The sequence below is a fragment of the Lagopus muta genome, chromosome 4, assembly GCF_023343835.1.
Source record: "Lagopus muta isolate bLagMut1 chromosome 4, bLagMut1 primary, whole genome shotgun sequence".
In the NCBI taxonomy this organism is placed as follows: domain Eukaryota; kingdom Metazoa; phylum Chordata; class Aves; order Galliformes; family Phasianidae; genus Lagopus; species Lagopus muta.
Window position 1 is genome coordinate 58,709,648 of NC_064436.1, and position 25,138 is coordinate 58,734,785.

Below are 25,138 nucleotides of genomic sequence, written 5' to 3' on the forward strand. Positions count from 1 at the left end.
GCAACTGTGCATGGACTTAAGTAGCATTTGAAGTGATCTATAGGGACATAGACTCCTCTACCATTCTGCAGTACTTCCAGCAATATTCATAAGGAAAAACATACAAGTTCACATAGTTCTTTCTCTCTCCTTTTCTTATTATTTTCTTATTTCTTATGGTCAACAACATGGTCAACATTGTCACCACCGTATCATCAACAAAACAACTTTTTATCTTTGGAAGATACAAAGAAAATGGCATAACTTGGAATGAATTTTAAACAAAAATTAAAACCTCTAATTAATTACTCCAACAAAACTACTTAAAATCTCTACATTACATTAATATTTGTAGTAAAATAAACAGTGAAAAGATAAATGGGAGTGTATTCATTTTAGTTTTATGTCCTTTCCTATATTTGGGAAAAAAAAAAAAGTAAAAATAAGCTTTTGGAATGCATTGAAAGAACTCAGTTTTCCCAGGGCTGTAAATAAACTTTATTCACATACGTCCAAAGCCATTTTCATGAACTGGCAAACAACCATTTAGTGAAGAGAGAAACTTATTATGGACTTCCATTGTGATTTTTTCTTATAAACAAGACAAATATGTACTCAGAGAAACTGGACCCACACATTTAACATTTTCGCACTTCTAATATATTCACTAGTTTTACAAATTCAGGTATTTTAAGATTTCTGCCCTTTTAACATTCTTTCAGTGACTGCAATACAAAAAAATATACATAGTTTGTGGATTTCATGCACAGACTTCTTCTGGGTTGGTTTGTTTCTTTTTTTGGTACAATCGTAAACTGACAAGATTTAATAAATTTAAGGTGGTATTTTACAGTCATTTATTTCGTTGGTCAATTTTTAGTCTAAGTGACATCACTTATTTAGTCAGTTGTAGTGCTAATTATAACACCAAGTAGCTATGCATGTACAGGTAACAGTCTTCAGATATTCACTGAATGTGCAATTTTACATACATAAATCTTACAGACATTGTAATTATGCACTTCACAGCACAAAATTAAGAGGTTATTAAAGCTACAGTGCATAAAGGAACTATCAGTCATACCATTTTTTTAACTGTATCATAACAAAACATTTTTCTACGGTGAGGTTTTGAATATAAAAATCCTATTGCTCTTAAAATAGTTTCTACCCTGGTCCTGATAAACATTCGTGCCTATAAATAAAATCCATTCCTGGAAGAATTTTAATATAGCTGTTGCCTGTTATTTTCAATGCCTCTTAAAACTTGTACAAAAAATAGACATTTTCCTTAAAAATTAAAAAATATCTGAAACAGATATGCAGCACTCCTAAAATATTCTGCAGTAGATCTAGAAAAAGAAGATGAATCCAGTCTTAAATTCTGTTCTCTCATACACAAACAATTTGAGACCAATATATGATGTCTGTCTACTTGACAGCAGGATTTGACTCAGTCTGCAATGCAAACATTATGGAAAGGATGAAAACTTATTTCAGGAGTTTCACTTTGTCCTTTAAAACTTTAAATTTGGGATTGTTGTTCACTTTCTTATTAAATATGATTAGAATATCCTCTTCTGATTTGTGATGTTCACCAGCTACTGCATAGTACTGAGCTATAACCTGCACAAAGAAAGAGGAACAGCTTTGAGTTAGTAAAGATCCAGTTAAAGAAGTAATACATTCATGTTACTGTATTAAAAGCAGCACAGATTCTATGTATTAAAATGCACAGATGCTACACATCTGCAGAACTTGCCTCTGTATTCTACTGAGTTCTAAAGAACGAGTCTAGTTCTAGTCATTCTGTCAACTGATGTTCTGCTAAGTAATATCAAACATTTTTGACAGGAACAGGATTTTACAAGCTTCAGCACTACAGGAAAAAAAAAATATCAAGACCAAAGAAGACTTTAAACCTAAAAAAAGGATGGTGTACTGTACCTTTTTTCTTAGTTTTTTAATTGAAATTTCATTGTCTGGAGCCTGTTTCAGAACAGCTTTGATGGTTCCTTTCCAGTTGAATTTACCTAGAAAATAAGCATATAAAACTGTAAAGTATACCAGATCTTCTTGTGGTAGGAACCTTCAACCTACAACTTTTAGAACCAGTTCAGCTGCCATCAGGGTTCATTGTTATCCTGCTGACTCTACAACAGCAGAGTGTCTTAATCATAAAGTCAGGTAGGCTTTTTCTGAACATTTTAATTGGATGTCTGTGAAGAATCATTGTACAACATCAGCAGTTAGGGTTCCAGATGGCCTTTACTTAGCTTCTGTGTTTCAGCTATAAATCAGAAACCATTACATAATATGCAATCTGCATGTTCAAGGACAGGCATTCCCTAAAGATAATGAAGTGCCTTGTCTTATGTAAGCATAAACCAAGTCAAACACAGATAAACTCCAATTTATGATTCAATTAGAAAAAATGGTAATGTAAAAGACAAAACAGATACAAAGCTGCTAATCGTTTTTCCTCTGTGCTGGCCAAGGCGTACAGCAGCAGGGAAGAAACCTAATGTGGTGAAAGAAATATGCCAAATTCCTCACTGTCCAGAGAAATTAAGTGTAGCTAGAGGCTGCCAGCACAGAAGTAACAGAATTCAGAACTAGGTGTAAAGTGTAGCACAGCCTCCTTCCTCTGGAACAGATAGGTCAATGTTATGATTGAGGCACAACTTCATGGCTTGCTAAGAAAGCACCATATTCTGCACAAGCACAACATATTCTTTTGTAGTACAGTTCTGTAACCATCTAAACTTTCCCTTTCGGAATATCTTTACCTTTTCCAAGAGTTTCTTCATCACCATTGGTGTTTTCTGTTTCCATGTCTTCTGACATGCTTTCAGTTTTCATTTTCTTTTTTGTGACACAAGGTTCCTCTAGAGGTGAAACACACACACAGAAAAAGTGATAAAACTAGAAGAATTCTAGTTGAATAAGAAGCTTCTATTCTTGTAACATCAGCTCGTATTTGCTAAAATGTTCATGTTCTGTTAAATTTGTGTATTTAACATTAACTCCTTTTAAAAATTCCAGTGAGATAGATTATTGATCTTTTAGGCACTGACAAAAGTCTAAAGACAAAAATACAGTTAGTAGGATAGATACCTTCTACATGTTTATATTTGCGTTTCCTGACATTTGTTTCCTCTTCTGTTTCATTCTGATGGCCATTTCCATTCATTTCAAATTCATTCTCCAAGCAATCCTTCTGTTTTCTGGACTTCTTATTCTTTTTTGTTTCTGAGCTCACAGGTTGACTTTCTAATTTCAAATCTTTTTTCTCCTTCTTATTGTTCTTTTGTCTCTCTTCTTTTCGTTCTTTCTTACTCTTTTTCCGCTCGGTTTTACCATCTGTAATGCCATTTTCTTCTGCCATTGTTTTCTGCCCACTTTCTGCAAACTGTACTCCATCCTTCTGTTGTGGTTTGTCATGTTCTTTTCTACCTGACACCTTTTTTCAAAGACAGAGTATGACAGTTTTGACATGCCTTTATTGATAATTCAACTTTTCTCCACTACATCATTTCTGAAATACACCAATATCCTGAATTCAGCCAGGTTTATTACACAAGGTAACACCAGTAGTAAACACTGTGGCTTGATTCTTCTAATACCCTCACCATCACAGCAGAAATGTTATCTTGCAAAAATATCTTTGACTTGGCTTAATTTGTTTTTCCTATGTTTTACAGTACATGTTGCACTATGTAAATGGTGCACTTGTTGCATGGATCCATGTTTAAACTCCACTCTCAAGGCATATCAAGGCAGTATCAGAATTTCTAAGGGCACACAATCAACATGAATGCTAGAAAACATAAATGTGATGAGAGAAAACATTATGTACTTCCAAAACTAAAACCCTGTACTTAGCAGGCAAAGACACCACTCTGAAACACTGCTATTAACAATTAGACATCATCAGAATACAAGGAAGAAGGAATGTGCAGATTAAAGAAGAGTCTGTGTAGTTTTTTAAGACATATTTGCTAAAATTAAGGCAACACAAAGCTTTGATTTCTGCAGATAAACATTTTTTTTTTACTCCTTCCTGTTGTACAATATTGTACCTCTAATTTAACTTACATCTCCAGTTGCTTCAGAAAAAATATCCCACACCTGATTTTGCAAAGTGCTGTCACTAACTCTCAAACTGTTCTTCATCCAGTTCTGTGAATGAAAGAAAAAGAACACATTACCAATAACTTTAAAAAGTGCATCTCCTTTTCCTTTTTTTTTTTTTTCTCTTCTTTTTTATTACCATACATTTAGCTCTTAAATTTAAGAATTTTGTTATTCTGCATGATGAAGATCTGCTTCGATGTTTATTCTCTAGAAATCCCTTAAAACTAATGCAATTTTGTATAGCATACTGTTAAAAGTCTATGCCATGCCTGTCAATTGCCTCACCAACAATAATCCAGATGAGATCAATATACAGAAAATGATATCCTCAAGCTTTTGAACAGAGCTGGTTGTATCTATGCCCTACTAAACCTTTTTACTGTTTGTATGAGCTAAAATATTACAGGTGTGTTCTTGTTTGTTTCGCTAGAGACAAATAATCCTTTAGGGATACTTGGGAAGGTTGCACTGGTAAACTGGAATAATGGACTGCAAAAACTTTTGATCTTTCAATGCAACATCTTACCAAAAAGAAAAAAATGATTGAAAATAGAACTTCCCTTGCTTAGAACGTTTTTGTCAATTTTGTCAAACTAAGTCTAACTTTCTAGCTAGCTCTCTGGCAGTAAGTTCACATCAGTTTTATTACATCCTATCTGAACCACCTAGAAGCAATCATTATTTTCTTTCAGCTTTACAAACTGAGACACAAAAAGAGGTGGAGAAGAGGCCAACTTGTCATTCTTTACAGATACCACATAAAGTATTTGGAGTCTGCTGTGGTTGGGAAGCACACTTCAGTTAAGTACCCTGTATGGGAGAAGGGCTCAGAACACTAATCAACAGGAAAACTCCCTATAACAAAGTTTCTTGCAGCTCCCAGGCAAAACCTAAGTAAAAGACATTAAAATTCTTTGCAAATATGTCTAAGAATATGGACATTTTTAAGTTCACTGCACAAATTACTACAAAGCTCTTAAAACATACCTGAAATTTTACTTTTTTTCTTGGAATATTACCAAAGGAACGCATTTGCTCCAAAATGTTCCGCACTTTAGGGTTTATATTGGGTTTCTTCATTACTTCATGAATTTTCTGAACGAAGAAAAGCAGGATGAAATCAGTGAAGAAGCATAATGATCAAAAGATGCATGCAAGGAAGGTATGAAAGCTGGAAGCACACTGGACAAAATCACCCACAGACTGCATAGGCTAACTGAAATCATTCAGTAAGCTTCAAAATAAACACTATCCCGTAGTTTTATCACAAGCATCAGTTATCTGTATAAATACTCATACTATGATACTGAGCAGAGGCAAGCAGGACTGCTCACTGATACTTTCTGTTGTACAAGTTACACTTTAAATTAAAGTAACCACATCATAAAGGGGAGCCCTGCACTCTGAAAAGTGCTTGCATTAAGAAAATGAACTCTCAACTGGCTGTTTTTTGCAAACTTTTGCAAATGTTTTTCCTTCTGGAACTAACTGTGAAAAACAAGCCATCTTTGAGGCCAGACATCTTCTTCTGTCAGCAGTGCCTGCTTCAGTAACAACAATCAAGCCAATTCAACAATCAAGAATTGCTTATATCAGTATACAGTATAGCCCTTACCTGAAGCCACTCCTGTTGTTTAGCATCTCCTTTACTAGTTTTGGCTTCAAAATCTTTTCCACCATACTTCTCATCTTCGGTTACACACTTCACATGGTCCTTATAGTCATCACCCCTGAACACAGATTTTCAACTGTAGTTCACTGCTCAGTCCTCCAAACAGACTCAGTGGTCAACAAATTGAAGTAACAGCATCTATTGTTTACACCTCAATACTGCTAACACTTATATGATAGAAGTTCAACATGGTTAAAGTACCTGCTTGTAAGACTGCTTACATCAAATGTGGATACACTAATGCAGTAATAATTGTTCTAATCAATGCGTGTGGACCCTCAAAAAGAAAAAATGAATAACAATTTTGTTGTTGACAAAGTACTGACAGAGATAAACAAAAACTGTGGATGCTCCATCCCTGGAGGTGTTCAAGGCCAGGTTGGATGGGACCCTGTGCAACCTGATGTGGTGCCTGATCTAGCGGCTGGGAACCTTGCCCACAGCAGGGAGGGCTGGAACTGGATGATCTGTAAGGTCCCTTCCAACCTAAGCCATTCTATAACTCCGATTATCTGAGGATGAGCTTACTTTCTTATGCAAATTCATACATTCATATTTAAAATGCAGATAGTAGCACTGCTGTCTTTTGAGTTATGAGAAGAGGCAAATTCACAATTTTGGATATCACTGCCAACCTCACATAACCTCTGGCAATGTCCAGAAATGGCATTTAGTCTGCAGACCTGGACTTAATGTATATACTCAGTACCGATGACACCTTTATCTACTGCTGATGGCCTTTTCAGCAACATCAATCCTATCTGACACTTGTCAGTCTGACACTGACGTCCAGTTTGTCCAATACTACTCCAATTTGGCCTAGTATTAAATGGGGATGTTGGTGGCCCTGCATGTGGCAGGGGGGTTGAAGATTCATGATCCTTGAGGTCCCTTCCAGCCCTGGCCATTCTGTGATTCTGTCCAGGTGAAATCAGGAGAGGTGCACAAAGATGCTCTGGACAAGTGATTGCAGTGCCATACATCTCCCTGCCAGCGCAGTAGAACTTCCAAGCCCTTGTTTGCAATTGGATGATTGAGCCTGAAACAAACCTGTGTGCTTTTTAAGCAGAAATCTGAATTATTCAGAAATTGCCAAAGTTAGCTCTCACACATTGTAGGAAAACCTTTGACGTGTGACAACCACTGAGGAGCAAACAAGGCCGCTTGCCATCATTTACCTACCAGAAATCCTTGCCACAGTCCATGCAAGAGAGGCACTCACAGTGTCTGCAAATGTTCACGTGCTTTTCAACCTGTGTTTTCTTCACGGATTCCCCGCACGCGTTGCACGTGAAGACGACCATGGCGGTGAGGGTCAGCAGCTGCTATGAGGTGGGGCCGATCTCTTTCCTCTCCACACAGCGCAGCCCTGGCGAGACAAGATCCCCGCTGCCACCAATTGCAAGGAGCATTCCAGCTCTTATCTCTCCCGTTTAACAGCCTCGCAGTTCGGCTTTCCCCTACGCTCTCCCTTTCCTGCTGCCCCCTCCCAGCCCTAGCTCAGGGTGTCCCCTCAGCGGCACCGCTGCATCTCGGAGACCTTTCCTCCCCCCCAAGCCGTCGCTTTGCGGGCTACGATCCCCGGTCGCACCCCCTCTCACCGCAACCGCCGTCTCCAACGGCTGCCCGGCCCCACACGTGCGCCCGTCGCCCCGGTGCCGCCTCGGCCGCCACTCTGCGCATGCGCAACGCCCGCCTGCTCGGGGACGCAGCGGGAACGGAAGCGGAAGCGGAAGGAGCGGCGCCGGAAGCGGTGGGGGGAGGTTGAGTGTGGGGTTGGTGCTGGGATGGAGCTGCGAGGTGACCGCAGCCGGTAAGCGCTGGGCTGAGCGGGACCGGCTCCTTCCCTCGGTCGTTTGTTAAGCCGTGCCGCGCTCCGCTGTCTCCTCAGCCCACTCGCTTCTGTGCCTGCCTCGTTCCTCGCTCTCCTTCTGTCACCTTCCGCCCTTCTCCTGCTTCGCGCTTAGGGGATTCTGAAGGTCTGAGGGGATCCTGAAGCCTTGATCTGCGCGTAATTAACGGCTGTGGGGCTGGGGCTGCTCTTGCTTGTGAGTAGCTCGGAGTGGGTGCCCTTCACGGACACCGAGGCGTCTGGCTGCTGAGGATGCCCGAATTCCTGGGTTGTTAAGGGCTTTCGAAGCCCCCGGGGGGGAGACAAGCAAAAGGTGCAGCTAGTTTATTTTAAAGCCTGGTAAAAGACAAGGTGAAATAGGGGATAAAATGTACATTGCAATACCACTTCAGTATGCCAGAAGGAAAGGAAATGTGTGGTAAGTGTAAGTTCTTTACAGAGAGAGTGGTGAGTTGCTGGAACAGGCTGCCCAGAGAGGTTGTGGATGCCCCATCCCTAAAGGTGTTCAAGCCCAGGTTGGATGGGGCCCTGGGCAGCCTGGTCTAGTATTAAATGGGGAGGTTGGTGGCCCTGCATATGGCAAGGGAGTTGGAGATTCATGATCCTTGAGGTCCCTTCCAACCATGGCCATTCTGTGATTCTGTTATGGAGCCCATTAAAATGGGGAACTATAGCTCTTCGTCAGAATTGAAAATGGGAATAACTGTGCTCTTGTCACATTTAAGCATTGTGTTTTTTTTCTGCTTCGTTTAATTAAGACTACAACTTAACACTGTCCTAAGATTTTAAGTTTTCCATTTGTGCTTACCAATATGTAGGGCTGGAGTTTCATCCTTTTTCAAAAAAAAAAAAAAAAAAAAAAAGCTTTGAACTCAACGTGGATGTATTGTGTGGGATTATTATCAGTTGCGTTCTCTTCAACATGTTCAAAAAGTGACTTTTATGAGGCTTTATGTTTTGTTAAATCAAAGAATTGCCATTCTAGCTTGTCTATTTAACCAGATCTGTGAGAAATGTGCTTAGCTGCAATAGCAATGAATGTGCTACAAACAGTGCTGCTCTAGAGTTCACCCTGCTCAGTTGAGAGGATGAAACAAATGAGGTTGTCCTCTACAGATATTACTATTTTATAGGTCTGATATGGTTGTGCCATATAATCTTGTTAAAGTAGTTGGCTTTGTATTTCCTGTGGATATAGAGATCAGCATTTTTGCAGCACCACTTGCACATTCTTGCAGAAGCTTTTTGTTGTAAGAGATACTTCATTAAAATCAATATTTTCCATAACTGCTGCTGCGTTTTCTGGTGAGTGATACTGTGATTGATTTTTTTATTTTTTTTTTAAACAGAGAAATGTCTTCAGAGCTCACAAGGCAAGTCTAAACTAGTGTTTCCTTTAGGAGATAAAAAATGGTAAAAGTGTTCTTCGTGTTCTAAATTCATTTTGCGAGTTGATATTTAAAGTTCATTTTAGAATTTTATTTTATTGTAGGTAATGTGACTTTCTAGCATGGACACTGTTGCTAGCCATAGTTGTCATCTACTCCAGCAGCTACACGAGCAGCGCATTCAGGGTCTTCTCTGTGACTGCATGTTGGTGGTGAAAGGTGTCTGCTTCAAAGCACACAAAAATGTGTTAGCTGCTTTTAGTCAGTATTTCAGGTATGTGGCAGAAATTTCTTTTGGTTTAAAAAAAAAAAAAAAAAAAAAAGTGAACTAAATGCTGTTTTTTGAGGTTTTACCTGAGAAGTTGGTTTAATTATTTTTTTTTTCTGGTAGTTGCACAGAAAGTAACTATTAGAGTGGAAGGTAAAAAGTTAAACTATTTGTCCAGGGATGAACCTACATCAACTATTGTACCTAATTAAAAACAGAGAGCATTCTAATTTAATTTTTGGGTATGCCTCATTAACTACTACAGTGTTTGAATTTGGAAATTTTTTGTTCTTTATTTGCTTACAGTGCTTCATACAGGGGATTCTGGCATGAAATACTGCAGTCAGTATTTCAGTATGCAAAGATAACTATTTACATGAAGTAGTACTGAATGTAGTAGTACTGAATGTGAGCTGAGCCAGACAGAAACAGTTCATGTTATCCACTTCTGTTTGGTGGTGTCCAAAACATGATTTGATTACATAGGTAATATTGAACCTCTGCATAGAAGAAATTGTCAGAGAGACAGTACGTGTTTTAAAGTATTCAGGTAGTTCATGAAGCAACATCACTCCCCATTTTTCTCCCCTCACTGTAGCCCACCCACTGTTGATCTCCTGGAGGAGATCCTTTCAAAACTGCTTTCAGTTTTGAACTCCCAGAGGAGAATCTTTCAGAACCTAAAACTGCTTTTCATTAAGTCTCAGCTGCCTTTTGTGTAAGATTCACTGCTCACTGATGTTATGTCCACCTTTCAACAAACCTAATTTGTGAGTTAACCCATGAAAATGATATACACATCATTTTATGGGGGAGAGTCAAGTTAGAGACTAGGGGTTTTTCATGAAAGCGTGAAGGTCCTGGCTGAGGCAGAGCCAAGCTGATCAGTCTAGGACTGGTTATGCATATGAAGAGCTAGAGCTTTGGTGCTCTTGTGAATTCAGTTACTTTGAAGATAAATTCAGTGTGTGATGGTTGGACTGCTGGTTTATGCTCATATACATTTACTCTTTTTTTTCTTCTTTTACTTGATTCTCATTCAGTACCTGGTCATTCAGCACCAAATTTTTTTTTTGGTGTATGACAGAAAGGATTGAAAATAATGAAAATAATGGAAAATGGAAAATAATGGAAAATTAAAAAAATAAAAGTTTACTATTACCGTCCTCTACTTGCATAAAAAGGACTAATGAACTGCCTTTAGTAAGGTTCACTGATAATGAGTGATAGACAAACTTGATTGCCAGAAGAGAGCAATTTTGCTGACTTTGGGATCTGTCTTATCTTTTTACTGACAAATTTCTCATGTCCTAATTGCTATGATGGAAGGGAAAACACCATTCTGGGTTTGTGGACTATTGCAGACAGTCCATAAATACATCCCTGCACCAAATGTTTAAAGAGCATTGGGTAAGAAGCTGCGAGTATAGGATAAAAAGAGTCTGCTGCTTTAATTTGTACTTTAAGTGTAACAGTGTAGGGATAATAGTATGAAAGAAATATTTGAGCAGTTTTGAGAAGTTCATCTGCAAAACCACAACAGATTTGCTAAGACCACATAGCACAAATTTTTTATTCATACCAGACAGTCTGTTTGAGATGTTTGTGTCTGTATATGTATTTTTTTTCTTTTCCTACAAAAGTGTTGTGAATTATTATTATTGTGTGTTGAATTATTATTGTGTGTTTGAACATCTACCTTATTTTGTCAGGACCCTTTTTCAGAATTCTTCAGGCCAGAAGAATGATGTCTTTCATTTGGACATTAAAAATGTAGGTGGGATTGGCCAAATCTTGGACTTCATGTATACCTCCCATCTGGATCTTAGTCAGGACAATGTACAAGCTATGTTGGATATTGCACAATGCCTTCAAGTGCAAAATGTGCTGAATATTTGCCACACCTTTTTAAAATCTTCTACAGCCATAGAGCAAACAACCACCATGCCTTGTAATAGTGTATTTTCCCTGCAGAATAGTTTGAGTGCAGATACTAGTTGTACCAATGACAGCTATGGAACAAACTTATTACAAGAATGTTCATCCGACGCACAAGCTAACAAGGTCTTGGCTGACCACCATTCTCATACATCACAGTCTGTTAATCTTCACACACCCTCAGGTGATTTACAGAAGCAGTCACACAACTCCATAGATGGCAACTGCACAGAACTTCCTTTTAAGCAACCAAATTACTATTACAAACTGCGCAACTTCTACAGCAAACAGTTCTATAAGCAAAATGCTTGCTCTAATAATGAGAGGGTAGCAGAACATTCCTTTTCTTACAATACATCTACAGAAATAAACACAGTACAGAATAGTTCTTGTCCTGTCAGTCACCCTGAATGTATTCTGGAAACCTCTGAACATTTACCATCAAACTTTCTGGTTCAGCCCTTGAATGAAGCCGCTCCAGATCAAGACACAGAAAGCATGCTGTTGCAGCCCACCAAGCAGATGAGGCTGAAAAAGGCAGTACACCTCAAAAAGTTGAATTTTCTGAGATCTCAGAAATCTGCCGAGCAGCCCCCGGAGCCTAAAGGAGATGACAGTAGAATAACACGAGCAAATGAGTCTGTAAATGAAAGTACCATGGGTGTGACCAGTGTCAGAGTTGCTGAAGAAAAAGAAGCTGATGACTCGGTGAATTCTGAGAATTTTGAACAAACTGTTGAGACTGAAAGATCTCAAGGTCCTTTGGAACAAGAAGGACAATCACAGACTCTTCAGTCACAGAGGCAATATACTTGCGAATTATGTGGGAAGGCTTTCAAACATCCAAGCAATCTGGAGCTCCATAAAAGGTCTCATACAGGTACAGTTACCGATAACTTGGTCTGCAGACCAAATATTTGGATTGAGGAGAATGTCTTGTGTCTCTTGATTCAGAAACGTTGGTTTAGAGTATGCTTTCAAAGGTTTTGTTTTGTTTTGTTTTTTTAATGTTTATTTTCAGTGAATAATCATGTAGTAATAAAGACTGTAAGACTGAGTTTATTTTAGTTTAGAGTTTTTATTGTATTGAAGATTCCTGCCTCATGTTTGTTTCTGGGGTGCTTTTTCAAGGAGTGCTGTGTGTTATTTTAATGGAAATGTCATTTTTGCCATTACTTTAAAAGAGTCAGGTTGTCCGGAAGTCTTAAGGCAGATAACAACAAAAGTGCACGTGAGTAGAAGAAAACATTGTAAAGCTTCTAGGCAACTGCAGTCCTTTCTTCATTGTGATTTATTCATTGTAAAATAGAACTGATTGGAGCTTGGTAGTCATTTCTTTTTAACCTGTAAAATATATTCTTTCATGATATTTATCTAGAAAGTAATACTCCTGTAAGCAAGTAAGCTACAGAATGAATGGGAATTTTGAACTTGCTTTGTTTTAAATACTTATTGGTAATATTATTTTTAAACCTAACATAGCTGTAAGTACATTTTTATTTTAGTGAAAAACAAGATTGAGTCTAATTTTGAATTAACTAGTCTGTCTGTTCCATTGAATTAGTGTATTCTATTTTATTTCTACAACTAGGAACGCTTTTTAAAAGGGATTTTAAAAGGTACTGTAGCTAGTCAAGTAATAGCATTGTTTCCATGTCCTTGAGATGGCATTGTTCTCAATCAGTACTGTAGAAAACTTTTTGCCCTTCTCTTCCCCCATATTAAATACACAAATGCATCTCTCTAGGTCTTGTCAGATAAACGTCTCTTTGCAAATGAGCGTGGAAGGTATTGCTACCTTGACAGTAAATGAGTCTTTCTTAGCAGACACTAATTGCTTTTGTTAATTAATCCTGAATATTATGAATTTATTTATCCATGTGATTAGTAGAAAAGAAAGTCAGAACCTGAAAATATGAACAGTTCTCATTTGTCTTTTGAAGTTTTTATTCAGTGTCCTTGAATGCATCTGCATGTGTGTATTACTTGTAATACTGTATTAATTTGTTCCCCCATGAAACAGTTGCATGTGTTTTATCTCCATCCTCTCTTTCTTTGACTTGCGTTTTGAATCTGTCGTTGAATTTAGGCTGACATTACCAAGTATATTTTAAAGTCTTATAAATTTCAGGAGAATAGGTGGTCAGATAGAAGATAGAGCATCTAGAGAAGTCCCACCTGAGAGAGAGAGAGAGACTCTGAAGTTGGTAAAATGAGAGTTTTTGCTAGAGAATAAATGTGGAAGAGAGACTGCAACTGTGAGAAACGTGTTGTAATTTGCTGTTAGATATCTTAATCATTGGGAGAAATCTAGATTTTGTGAGTCGTGGTGTCCATAGACTTCTCGATTGTTTTAAGAGTGCATTGCTTGTACAATTGACCTGTGTTATTGTATGCTTCTGAGTCTGGTAAATCATATAAAGTAATTTTAGAAGGTGTAAGGTTAACTTTGATCCTTGTGTAATGCATTGTAACTTAAATGTTAAGGGAATGGACTGGGTACTAAACTTTATATAGGAATCTCTTCAGGGTTCCTGACAGAAATGTTTTAAAATTTTGGTTTCTGTAGATACAGCTCCATATCAGTGAAGTAGAGTCTATTAGATTTGACTTGACTGAATATTGTAGTGTGTTTTAATTAGTGTGACTTCTGTGGTAGAACCTGTCTGGTTCCCTCTTACACATTGCTTACCTACCTAGTAAAAAAAAATAAGTTATTAAAAAAACATTTTCAGACAATATGTCATTTTTAATCAGTGGAAAAAACTCATAGCAGGATTGCAAAAAAACAGAAAAAGTTACCCTGTCGTGGAATGCAGTGTTGATCCCCAACCTTTTCATTCTGAGCTTTGCTTGGACAAGTTGCCAGTATTCTGTGCTTAGTGGGTTATGCTCCTCGCCTGTATGTTCTGTTCAGGAACACTGCTGTTGTCTTTCTCCTGTGGAGCTCTGTTGTGCACTTTATAATTATTTCGTTTTGCAGCGTTGAACAAGGTGGATATAACAGAAGATAAAAAACAGAAATCTCCTGGATGTTTGTTTAAGCATTATCACTGTTGCAGTTCAGTTACTTTCCTCCCTCCCTCCAAACTTCTCTACTGCTGTTGATCCATCAGTGGTCTTTGGGGAGATGAGTGTTGATCTCAGATAAGGTTTTTAGTTTGGAATTCAATGACAGACATAATATCATACTGTAGTTTAGCTTAGAAGAATTCTCCTGGAGGTCACGTAGTCCAAACGCTCTGCTCAAAGCAGAAATTAGATTAGGTTGTTTTGCTCAAGACCATGTCTAGTCAAGTTTATAGTATCTTCACAGAGATTCCATAGCCTCTCCTGGAAAGGAGTAGCAGTGTTTACCATCCAGTGGAGTAAAGAGTCTTTTCCTGTATCTGATAATCTAACTTGTCTCTGTTGCCTTGTGTCTTACCACTTCAAGTATCTGGTTTCATCAGTCCTCATTAGATGATTGTGGACAGCTGTAGGATTTCCTGTTGGCCTTCTTAAGGCTCCAGGTATGGTCTCAGCAGTGACAAGCAGAAGAGAATCATCTTCAGCTTACTAGCTGCACTCTTAGTAACAGCCTAGGAAGCCACCATCCACTCAGTGATCTAGCATTGCTGCTAGGCTAGAATTTGTTTTTGCAGTAGGTGCCTGATATGCTTGGTTGTTTTGAGTTTTATGTAGGTGTAGAAGAGTTCTCTGAAAATTGTCTGGATGTTTAACGAACTGAACCTTTTTGTTCTATCTTTATCATGGGAAAAAGAAAACTACTAAGTTCATTGAAGCAAGAGTGTGCATCAGTACAGTCCTAGTGGAATTGCATACAAACTCCAACAGTTATTTTGAGGAATTTGAGCCTTTGATTTCTACCTTATCCCTTCCAGTTTTTTTTTTTTAGGGTGGATTTCTGTTCAGATAATAATCTTTGAGTCAACAGTAACTTTTTTTTTTTTTTTTAATATAGGTCATTTCTGCAGGAATTGCCACTAATGTTTTTTGTGTTCCTTTCCAAATTACCTCAATGCTTTTATGGCTGTCAGAAGCCTTCCAGATTGCCAGAGTTCTGATGTCCTGATGGTTTCATTCATATTTGATTTGTCAGTATCAGAATTTCTGGTTATTTGCATATTTAGAGTCATAATAAAGTCAACCCTCTCTGCTACTTACTGTTGAGTTGTTGTTTTATTTTGTCTTATGTTTGGATAAAAGCTCTCTTGAAACTTTTTCCATTCTTCAGTAAGTAGGAAAGATTGATTTAAGCTAAGTTTTTCACATATCTAGAAGACTGCTGCCTGTCTGTGAGGCCATATAACTATGTTCACTCTGATTTAAAATCTGAGGCAATTGCATTTGGTCCTAGATGCTGAAATGATATCACATGTATTTTGCAGCAGTGATGGAAAGTAGAACCTCGGTGCCTGGATATTGCAGGTGGTACTTCTAACACTTCTGAAGATGGAGGAAGAGTCACAGTGCAGAAATATTTGGTGGAAAATAAGACTACAAATTGCCAAGTGGTGTTCTTGAAAATCTGGAGAATGCTTGTTAAAATACATAAATGAAAAATTATAGACTGATTTTTTTGATTTGTCAGCAGGATGAAACGAAATGTAAGATCTCTTTTTCCTTCTGGAAATACCTACGGTTTTGCACAGTCACATTCTAGGTGGAACATCAAGTTATTTTTAAATGCTGGAGTGGGCAGGTTCAAGAATACAAGTTTTGGATACACAAATTCAGAAATATTACAGTTAATTATCAGGTACTGCTGAAAGGCAAATACGCATTTGGGGTCAGTGAATGGCTATATGCTGATTGGAGGCGTATGGTACTCATTGAGCAGGGAAAACTGAATCCTCCCAAATTTGTGTTCCATATTCTTTTTTAAGAGAGGGTCTTTGCATGTACAAATGGAAGGACCGGTGCACTTTCCATAGCTTTTGTTGTTGTAGTAGAAACCTGTCATCTGTTCTGTTCCTAATGGTATGGTACTCCTTTCATCTGGACAGCAAATATTAACAACAACGAAAAAGCACTCCTATTCATATCAAAGCTCTTCTGTTTATTTTGAAATATAAATTATGTTTCTGAGAAGCCTGCCTTAAAAAGCTTCATGGTAAATGCTGTACTTCCTTCTTAAATTTCCCTTTAATTATACGGGTAAGTGTCCTTTGGGGGATATTTTTATTTTTTACATTAAACACTTTAAAAGGAAGTGTACAAATTTGACACGTTTGTATTCTGCTGCAGCTATTAGAAGTTCTATCTTCTGTTTCTTTTTAGGTGAAAAACCTTTTGAATGTAACATTTGTGGGAAACACTTCTCACAGGTGGGAATATTTTATATTATAGTACTTACACTTGAAAATTAAATGCATCCATGTCCTGATTCTAAAAATAAACTTGGTTTTGTGTCTGTAGATTAGATGCTTTTTGCTCAGACAGACTTGACTTTATAGATAAAATATTTAAACATCTTATCTGAAAACAACATGTTAAGTGCTTTAGATGTCTTTGACACGTTTTGTACCTTTGATTCTGTCTGCTCTCAGTAGATGCCTGTTATGTATTTTATCTTCAAATGAACATTTATCTGTAGGAGCCACAGCCAATTTGGAATAGAACTTTCGTTCTCAGGTTGTGCTGTTGCCTTATGTTCAGGAATCCACTCTGGATAGCATTTTTACATAAGTGTCTAGAAAACATGAAAATTTCATATAATACATTGTATTCACAGTGCAATTTAATCTTTGTAAGTGACATAAATTAAGCAGATTTTTCTGATTTGTCTAGAAAAATGAGTGTCTACATTTGGACTCCATTTTCTTCTATAAATAAGTACAGCGTAGTCTATCTGAAGTTACAAAAGTCAGAATTTTTAACAAAATGCTCATGAAATTCCCTACTTATACACAGGGCCTAAGCTGTAGTTGTCTTAACTTGCCCTACTATGCTTGTTTACTATTCTGAGTACAACTTATTTATATTTCTAGAAATAAGTTGCCTAGTTGTCTTGTCCTTCAAAAATTTCAATTTCTTTTCTATTTTCTTATTTGGAATATTTATGCTGAACTGTGGGAGACAGTATATTTTTATGCCAAGATTGCATCACAATTATCAAATAACTTTGTTCTTCCTTAGGGGTCCTGGTTTAAGGATTAGACTTACAGGGCCTTTAGCTTCCCACCCACATGTGCATTGCTTCTCTGGCCTGTTTTGCAGCTGACCAGGGGGCTTCTTTGATCCGTGTGTCTGATGCAGTTGCACAGTCTGGTCTGGAACTGAATATATCCTGCATCCAGTGAACAAGCTATCATCAAGCTATTCTGAGCAAATCTGGATCTGCTTGTTAGCCAGAAAAAAATTTACCTTTTCATTAATTTGGATGGCCGAGCAGCCACTCATTAAAAGAAAAAAGTGGGTATTCACAAATTCCTTTAAAAGCACTTCTGGCAAACATGGTGATTTCCTATATTGTAGATCTTTACCATGTGGGAAGAGGGAATGAAAAACCTTCATGTATGCAGTGTATATGGCAGACTGTAAGGCAACATGCATTTTTCTTCTTTAATTTAAAATGAGAAAAAAATCGAATTTCTGCCTTTTAATTTAACGCTCTTATAGAACTTCCCTCCCCTTTCTGTTATCATGCTTGTCTGGAGGAACGCTCTGGAATCTGTGAACTTTCAGAGTATGAGCCACAAAATTCAGTCTGTGTATTACACTTCTTGTCATAAATAGGAGCTTGCATACTTCTGAGATGCTTGCTTCTGAATCATGCAAATAAGCAAAAGCAAAGTAAGTTTTGAGGATGATTACTGTTTATTTTTTGTTGAAAAGGCCATCTCAGATCTTGTTCTCTGTTACAAACTTCTCAGCTTGCAGACACAGAAATAGTAAGGCTTTTCTTATTTAAGCTTTCACTTTCTGGACACAATGCAGTTGTTGTGTTTGATATGCCAGCTCCTGTTTAATTAAGCTGAAATGATGTTCCATTTGGTGGAATGTGAAACAGAAACTGAAGAAAGCAGGGAAAATTAAAATGGCAACTCATAATGTGGAATAACCACAAATGATTTTTTGAGAGAAAGGGTTCTTTTGAACTTCCAAGCCTACATCTTTCCCTACTAGTAAGCAACATGTTGCAGTGTGGTCCTCTTCCTCGTGATCTGGGATATCCTACTTACTGCCTCACTGCCTCCTGCAGATCTCCTTTTGGGAGCTGATAGGTGTCAGTTCTTCTCCTTAAAAGCATGCCACTTGCAAATAGAGCAGGTCTAGTGTATCATCTCCAGGCTCTGAAATTATGAAGAATACTGTGCAACCAAGATCAGTAAGATGATTATTCTAAACATTTTCTTTCACTGAAATCCTCATAAAAGTTCCCTTACATCTTTTTGTTTGGATGGCGTATTGTGCTTTAGCCAAGGTTGTATGCAGTCTTACAGATTTAGGAAGAACACAGGGTACTAATTTTTTTTTCTTTTTTGTATTGTCTTGGAGCAGTTAATAACAAGCTCGTGCCCTCATTAGCAAGAAGTGATACAGCATTACAATTAATAGATCTGCTTGCTGTTATCTGTTAAATACTTTTATTGTGAACCAAAACTGTCTCTACTGGAGGCTTTTCAGAATAATTGTTGTGCTTCATATTCAGGCTCTCTCCCAATCTAGAATATCACATACATTTCTATTTTGTTTGGTGGCATAAATAACAGTTAAGGTACTGTCTCTTGCATGCTGCTTTCCAAAGCACCTCTGCAAAAAATCCTCAGTCTTTGCAGAGTACAGATTACTTGGAGAAGTCAGTTCAATCCATTCTCTCCTACAGAAACAGGTAACCAATGCCTCTCTGTTTCCATTTCAACATCTGCCTGCCTGAAAAACCTTACAGGGTTAAAGTTCTCTCAGTGTGTACATTCATTCTTTTAGTATTGTCTTGCATGCGTGTCTGCAGTATTTCTGTTTTGTATATCATAAGCTGAGATTACAGTGATTGATTGTCAGAGGTAATTTATATCTAAAGGAGTAGGAAAAAATTACTGAGGTTTTTGTTGACTTGCTGTGACTGAGGAGGATGTGTCAATCTTCACATTCCCATTTTTCTTTCTGATAGAAACATCCCTTTAATATATTTAGCTAAAATAGACCCTGGAAGTATGCACACACTTTTTTCTGAAACATCTGCAGCTCTTCTATGGAGATGAGCTGTATCTTGTTCTTTGAGCACTGGACTCTTAATGGATTAACCACTCAGAAGCACTGAAAAAATAAGTTGGCATGAGTGACGTGGTTTTGTCAAATTGTCATTAGCTGGCTTGCCAGCAGACTGGTGTGATTTTTACAGGACTGGGGGAGGAAAGACATGTAATGAAAATTAATTGACAGTAATTCTATTTGTTCATTTCTATACATCCTATTCCATTTTCTTCTAATGTGGGTACATATGGCTTTGGAGCACTTAGCTCTTAACTCTTCTGTGGATGGAAAAGTGTTTACTCCTTTTCTTTACCTCCTGCTAGGTGAATTTAGGCATCCTGTTATGTATTTTGTTTGTAGCTCAGGGAAAATGAGACAAACATAAGCCATATTACTATTAAATTTTCTTCTTGATTGCAATCTAATTAGTGTCATTTTTATTTATAGCTGGATCTGTTTTCCTGAATGTTAGATTCCAGACTCTTTTTCTCTGTTCGTGTCAATACATAATTGCATACATAAGCAATTTGGACTAGAAGTACACGGTAATCTAAATTTCTACATGCCTTGTAGTCTTAACTGTCTCAGAATTAGAAATAAAAAGCTTGTCTCATAGTTAACCTAATTGTCTTTTTATCTGAATACACCAACAGGATAGTTGAAGTTAAATGTTAAATCACTGTTCCTTCAGGCAGGTAATCTCCAGACTCATTTACGTCGACATTCTGGTGAAAAGCCTTACATTTGTGAGATCTGTGGGAAAAGGTGAGTGAAATTGGTCATTCCAGTGAAGTTACCATGTTAAAACTTGTGTTTTCTTTAGTTGTGATAAAGTAAGGGCCAAGAGCTTAGGCAGTGTGCTGCTAAATTTCGTAACAAGACATTAGGTTTATATACTGAAATTTGTAAGCCTCTTGTTGCAGGTCTCATTAATAAGATGTCACTACATACATAGTCTGTGGCCTCATATAAATTTTTATGCTGGCATCTTTAGTTAAGGATATATATACTGTTGTGTGTGCTTTGAACAATCTGATGCACAGTAAATCTTGCTTTTCTGTACCTTAACCTCAATTTCTGTTTTCGTTACTTGATCATATCATTTCCTTTTTTATTCCATTATATGAGACTTACACAGTATAGAACCTTGACAGATTTAAGCAAAGTATTAAATATTTCTTCCTCCTGCTAACAGGTGAAAAAGAACAATAATTTAGGAATATTATTAGCACTCTAGACTATGTTAAATGGAGGAAATTAATAACATTTATGGAGAAGACTTTTTTTTTTCTTATTTTCCTTTTGGTTTTTTTTTTTTTCCTAGCATAAATTGAAGTAGGCATTGCCAACTTCAAAATGTTTGTTTCAAATGTATTAATTTGGGCATCTGGGGTTTAGATTTTTTTTCTTCAGAACATCCGATATTCATTATATTTGATTTCCATATGGTTACGGTTATATTTAGGAGAATATAGGAGCTTGTGAACCCAGTTACACAATTTATATATTCTGTTACAGATTTGCTGCTTCTGGGGATGTTCAGCGTCACATCATCATTCATTCTGGAGAAAAGCCTCATCTGTGTGATATCTGTGGCAGAGGTAGGTAAGAATCAAAGCTTCTGCCTCTTAAGGTCTTATGATTTAAATGTGATAAGTCATTTTAGACTGTGTCTGTCATATTTTTCTAGGGTTCAGTAACTTCAGTAATTTAAAGGAACACAAAAAGACTCATACGGCAGATAAAGTGTTCACCTGTGACGAATGTGGAAAGTCATTCAACATGCAACGAAAATTAGTAAAGCACAGAATCAGACATACTGGAGAGAGACCATACAGCTGTTCAGCATGTGGTAAGACTTACTGTGTGTAGGCTTGGTGTATCTTAGTTTTTTTTTTAAATAACTAACGTTTACAGTGTCAGCAGAATAACAACTAAAATGATTGTAAATTGAAATACCACATTGCAAAAGTTTCTAACAAAATCTTCTGCCTTGTGTCTTTCATATCATCTGGTGTACTGAACTGTTGCAACTATCATAAGTTCAAAAGTGAATTTCAGTTGAAGAATACAGGAAAGAAATAAGGAATCAACATGTATGTGTTTGCCATAGAAATACTGATACTGTCCATTTTCTAACTGAAAGCTTGGTTTGGCATCACATGGCTATCAGTAGAATCTTCCTTCCTTCTTGCTGGTTAAATGCTGTTGAGGTTTAACTGGAGTCAATCATGGAATGATAGTAACATTTTGCTACTTTGCTTCAACTTCTGGAATAAAATCAAAACTTGATTAAAGCCTCACTCCAGAGAACATCCACTTTCAAAATCTACTGCGTAGATTTTACTTCCAAATGGTTTGAAAATAGCTCTTTAATCGGTGATTCATCCTAGTATAATGTGGTTCTGAGAAATTGCAATCTATCCATATCTCATCTATTACTTAGCATCCTGCAGGCTACTTACTTTTCTGCCTGTAGGCGCTATATTGATATAATTTCTTTCATGTTCTGAGGAATCAGCTTTAGAGGAAGGTATTCACCATATGATAATGTCCTACTGTGGTATGTTTTATTGATAATGTCCTCAGGCAGCAGCAAAAGCTGTAATTATTAGATCTTGCATCAATAGGAGGAAATACAGACATGCAGGATGTGAAAGAATAAACAAACCTTTGTTTTCCTAGTATTTAAGTGCATTTATTTTCCTCTTGTTTTCTAGTGGTCTTTTGATCATTTTTCTGTTTTAGCCAGGTAATCTTCTGAGAGCAAGAAATACACAAAGGAGATTTGATCAACTGTTAGGAAATTCACAGAAGCAAAAAGTCAACATGTACTATTCCAGTAATTTGTAATCTCAACTTTTACTGCTTAATGGCTTTTCTGAAAAAAAGAAAGCAGTAGAATGAAAAGTATGTCAAAAACAGACTGCAGTTTCAGTGAGCTTTCAGATAATACAAATGATTTTAGTTGGTATCTGTCCATACAAAACAAAGTAGTCTTTAACCTAGGTGAAATGAGAAAATCACGAAGACGTATTAGGTTATTTTTATTCTTCCAAAGAACGTGAGGTGTCTGGATCATATTCTGAAAATTAATGCTTCCTCACTCAGTTGTGCTTCTACACTTTGCCTTGGTTCACGCTTGGTTTTTTTTTTTTTTTAATTATGATATGGTAATTGAGTTATTTGAGCCTATGGTTGTTAACACAGGCAGACAGTCTGCTATTATATTGTACTTTAATATTTACAGCAATTAAAAAATGGTTTTGATGCATTCTTTGTGTAAAAAAAAAAAAAAAAAAAAAAAGAAACTAAAAAAAAATGGACTGCTGCATTATGCTAGCTCACAGTTAGCAAAATAGCTGACTTATGAGCATTTTAAGAGTAGTTGCTCTCTAATGAACTAAGCATTACTTTCTATGATGTAGTTCTAGTTGGAAGAATATAATTAAAAACATGCTGCTTTACCAGGCAGAGGACTCTCATTGATCTTCATTTTATGCTTTTTTTCCCCACCACAAAGATTGAAAAAGACTGAGAGTGCTCACAGTTTTCAAATATTAATGGATATTCCTTTCTCTGGAGACAGAAACTAAAGCACTGGAAATACAAGACAGAAAATCAGTTCAAGGAGAAGAAATAAGTAATTGATTTGTAGAAACAGAAGAAACCCTAAATAAAAATACACAACTGGGATGTACCATAGCTCATCACTTGATACTTTCTCTAATTAGAGCTTGTTTTTGTGCTTGTATTAAGAACAAAATCATAATGTTACCACTTCTGTCTTGTAGGGAAGTGTTTTGCAGGCTCTGGTGACCTGCGTAGACATGTGCGGACGCACACAGGAGAAAAGCCCTATACCTGTGAAACTTGTAACAAGTGCTTCACTCGCTCTGCTGTTTTACGGAGGCACAAGAAAATGCACTGCAAAGCCACTGATGAAGGTCCAAACACACTAGATGAATTTACTCAAGGGATTGAAACTTCTGATCTTGACAAATCTCAGAGCTCTGACTCATTTGGCCAAGAAATGTCAGTTACGTTGTTACCAGTGTCAGTTAAATTTCCCATTCGTCCAACTGCAAGTTCAACTGAATTTGGCAGTTCTGCAGATTCTTACTGTAAGCTGCGATCAATGATTCAACACCATGACTCAGCAAACCAACAGAAACTGAATGTGGACTCAGCTAAACTCCAGAAAGCTCAGACACAGCAAACTCCACCACCATATGCTTATGCAGATGTAGATGGATCTTCTGCTGAAGAAACGTTAGAGTCTGATAGTATTTCCATGATTCGTTCCTCTATGGTTAGTTTGGACAGTCACTGTAATGATCCTCTAGGCAGTCGAACATCCTCTGTTGCATACAAGAATACTGAAGGACCATTCTTCTCTAGCATGACCCTCTGGGGTTTAGCTATGAAGACTTTGCAGAATGAAAGTGAATTGGAGCAGTGAAGGGTCAAGTAACTAAATCAAAAAATTTTAAAGGCATTTCATGCAATAGATATGTCTCTATCCTGATTACACTGCAGTGTAAAGAGATCTGAGCTCGTTCTTCAACCCACTAGCTTGAGTACTGGTAGAAATCAAGATGTGTGCCCAGAATACAGTGTAGGCTGCCTTTACACTGCTGCTCAGTAAAGTTCTGTTCTAGTTTTGAGGATTTTTGTTCTTCTGTGACTACAATATGTAGCTGATGTACTAAAATTTACTGTTTAACTATCTTTAAATCTGATAATAGGGGAAAGGAGAGGCCAATGTCTAACTTCATTTTATGAGTGCAGTTCAACTGCAGACCATCAGAATGATATGAGGATATACATAGGTTGCTCCGAGAGTAATGCCTCCTATTAATTACCACGGAAACTACAACAGATGCAAAGAGCACAAGAACACTGTGTGATAGAAAAAGTTCTCAGCTACAAAATACTTTTTTTTAGTATTAGCTGTGTGTTTTTTCAAGCAGTGAACAGAACCTGCGTGTCATACTAAAAGCAATCTGCATATCATACTAAAAACAATCTGCATGGGTATCTGGAGCATGGCCTGTCTTTCACATCACTGTTGCCACTGCTAAAATGCACCACTCACTCCTTCACTGCACTCGCATCCGCTGTTTGGTCTCCATGTATGTTCAGCAAGTATTGACGGATGCAAATGGTCTTAATTTTTTCCTCATGGAGGAAGTCAGCAATGCACTTTTTCTTCATACGCACTTCCATGTCAGACTCCATCTTGTCAGATTGTCCCTCTGCTGCCATCAGTCACATGGCAACAAAATGTAGTGGAATATTAGTGGGAAGATTCAAGTTCTGCTGCTCTACTCCCGTCATCTGATATCATAGGCTGATACCATAAAATAGGAAGCATTACTTTCAGAGCAACCCTTGTAGATGTGACAAGTGGAAAATATTGAACAAATCCCTGGTGAACTTGGGTTTGAAAAGTGGTTTTCTTGCCAGTAGGACCATTGGTTTACATGACTTGAGTATTGTGATATTAAAATTAAATGTTAAATATTATTTGTGATAGTGCAAAGTAACTGTATATCTAGAAACTTTATTTTTTTTACAATAAAATCTTTTTTTAGTATTTTATAAACTATTTTGCATAGAAGATTATTTGTATGATGAAGATAAAGATCAGGAAATTCTAACTTAATTTGAATAAAGTGAAGATGTTTTACGTTATATCTTAA

At 37.2% G+C, this 25,138-nt stretch overlaps 2 protein-coding genes across 4 annotated transcripts; one reads left to right on the forward strand and one right to left on the reverse strand.

The window, feature by feature from the left end:
- Positions 1-166: 166 nt before the first annotated feature.
- LYAR (Ly1 antibody reactive) lies at positions 167-7,501 on the reverse strand. Its single transcript, XM_048942148.1, has 9 exons — positions 7,390-7,501; positions 6,971-7,157; positions 5,732-5,846; positions 5,104-5,211; positions 4,078-4,161; positions 3,097-3,442; positions 2,769-2,867; positions 1,927-2,012; positions 167-1,605 (listed from the first exon to the last, which is right to left on the reverse strand). The coding sequence occupies exons 2-9, from the start codon at positions 7,090-7,092 to the stop codon at positions 1,471-1,473; spliced, it is 1,095 nt and encodes a 364-aa protein (XP_048798105.1). The 5' UTR covers positions 7,093-7,157; positions 7,390-7,501; the 3' UTR covers positions 167-1,470.
- Positions 7,488-25,138, forward strand: ZBTB49 (zinc finger and BTB domain containing 49). Of its 3 annotated transcripts, none has more exons than XM_048942138.1 (9): positions 7,488-7,601; positions 8,990-9,013; positions 9,133-9,302; positions 11,009-12,114; positions 16,518-16,564; positions 20,125-20,198; positions 20,952-21,034; positions 21,124-21,285; positions 23,228-25,138. In XM_048942138.1, exons 3-9 carry the CDS (start codon positions 9,151-9,153, stop codon positions 23,893-23,895), a joined length of 2,292 nt encoding a protein of 763 aa, XP_048798095.1. In that variant the 5' UTR covers positions 7,488-7,601; positions 8,990-9,013; positions 9,133-9,150; the 3' UTR covers positions 23,896-25,138. The 3 variants fall into 3 exon arrangements, with proteins under 3 accessions (XP_048798095.1, XP_048798094.1, XP_048798096.1); XM_048942139.1 differs by lacking the exon at positions 7,488-7,601 and adding an exon at positions 7,615-8,058; XM_048942137.1 differs by lacking the exon at positions 8,990-9,013 and having other exon boundaries at positions 7,490-7,601.

Coding starts and splice junctions, on each gene's coding strand:
- LYAR (XM_048942148.1), bottom strand. CDS start 7,092: ATGGTCGTCTTCACGTGCAACGCGTGCGGGGAATCCGTGAAGAAAACA. Junction 5,847..6,970: donor GACTGTGGCAAGGATTTCTG/GTAGGTAAATGA, acceptor ATCTGTGTTCAG/GGGTGATGACTATAAGGACC. Junction 3,443..4,077: donor TTTCTGAAGCAACTGGAGAT/GTAAGTTAAATT, acceptor CTTTGAAAAAAG/GTGTCAGGTAGAAAAGAACA.
- ZBTB49 (XM_048942138.1), top strand. CDS start 9,151: ATGGACACTGTTGCTAGCCATAGTTGTCATCTACTCCAGCAGCTACAC. Junction 9,303..11,008: donor GCTTTTAGTCAGTATTTCAG/GTATGTGGCAGA, acceptor TTATTTTGTCAG/GACCCTTTTTCAGAATTCTT. Junction 21,035..21,123: donor GTGTGATATCTGTGGCAGAG/GTAGGTAAGAAT, acceptor ATATTTTTCTAG/GGTTCAGTAACTTCAGTAAT.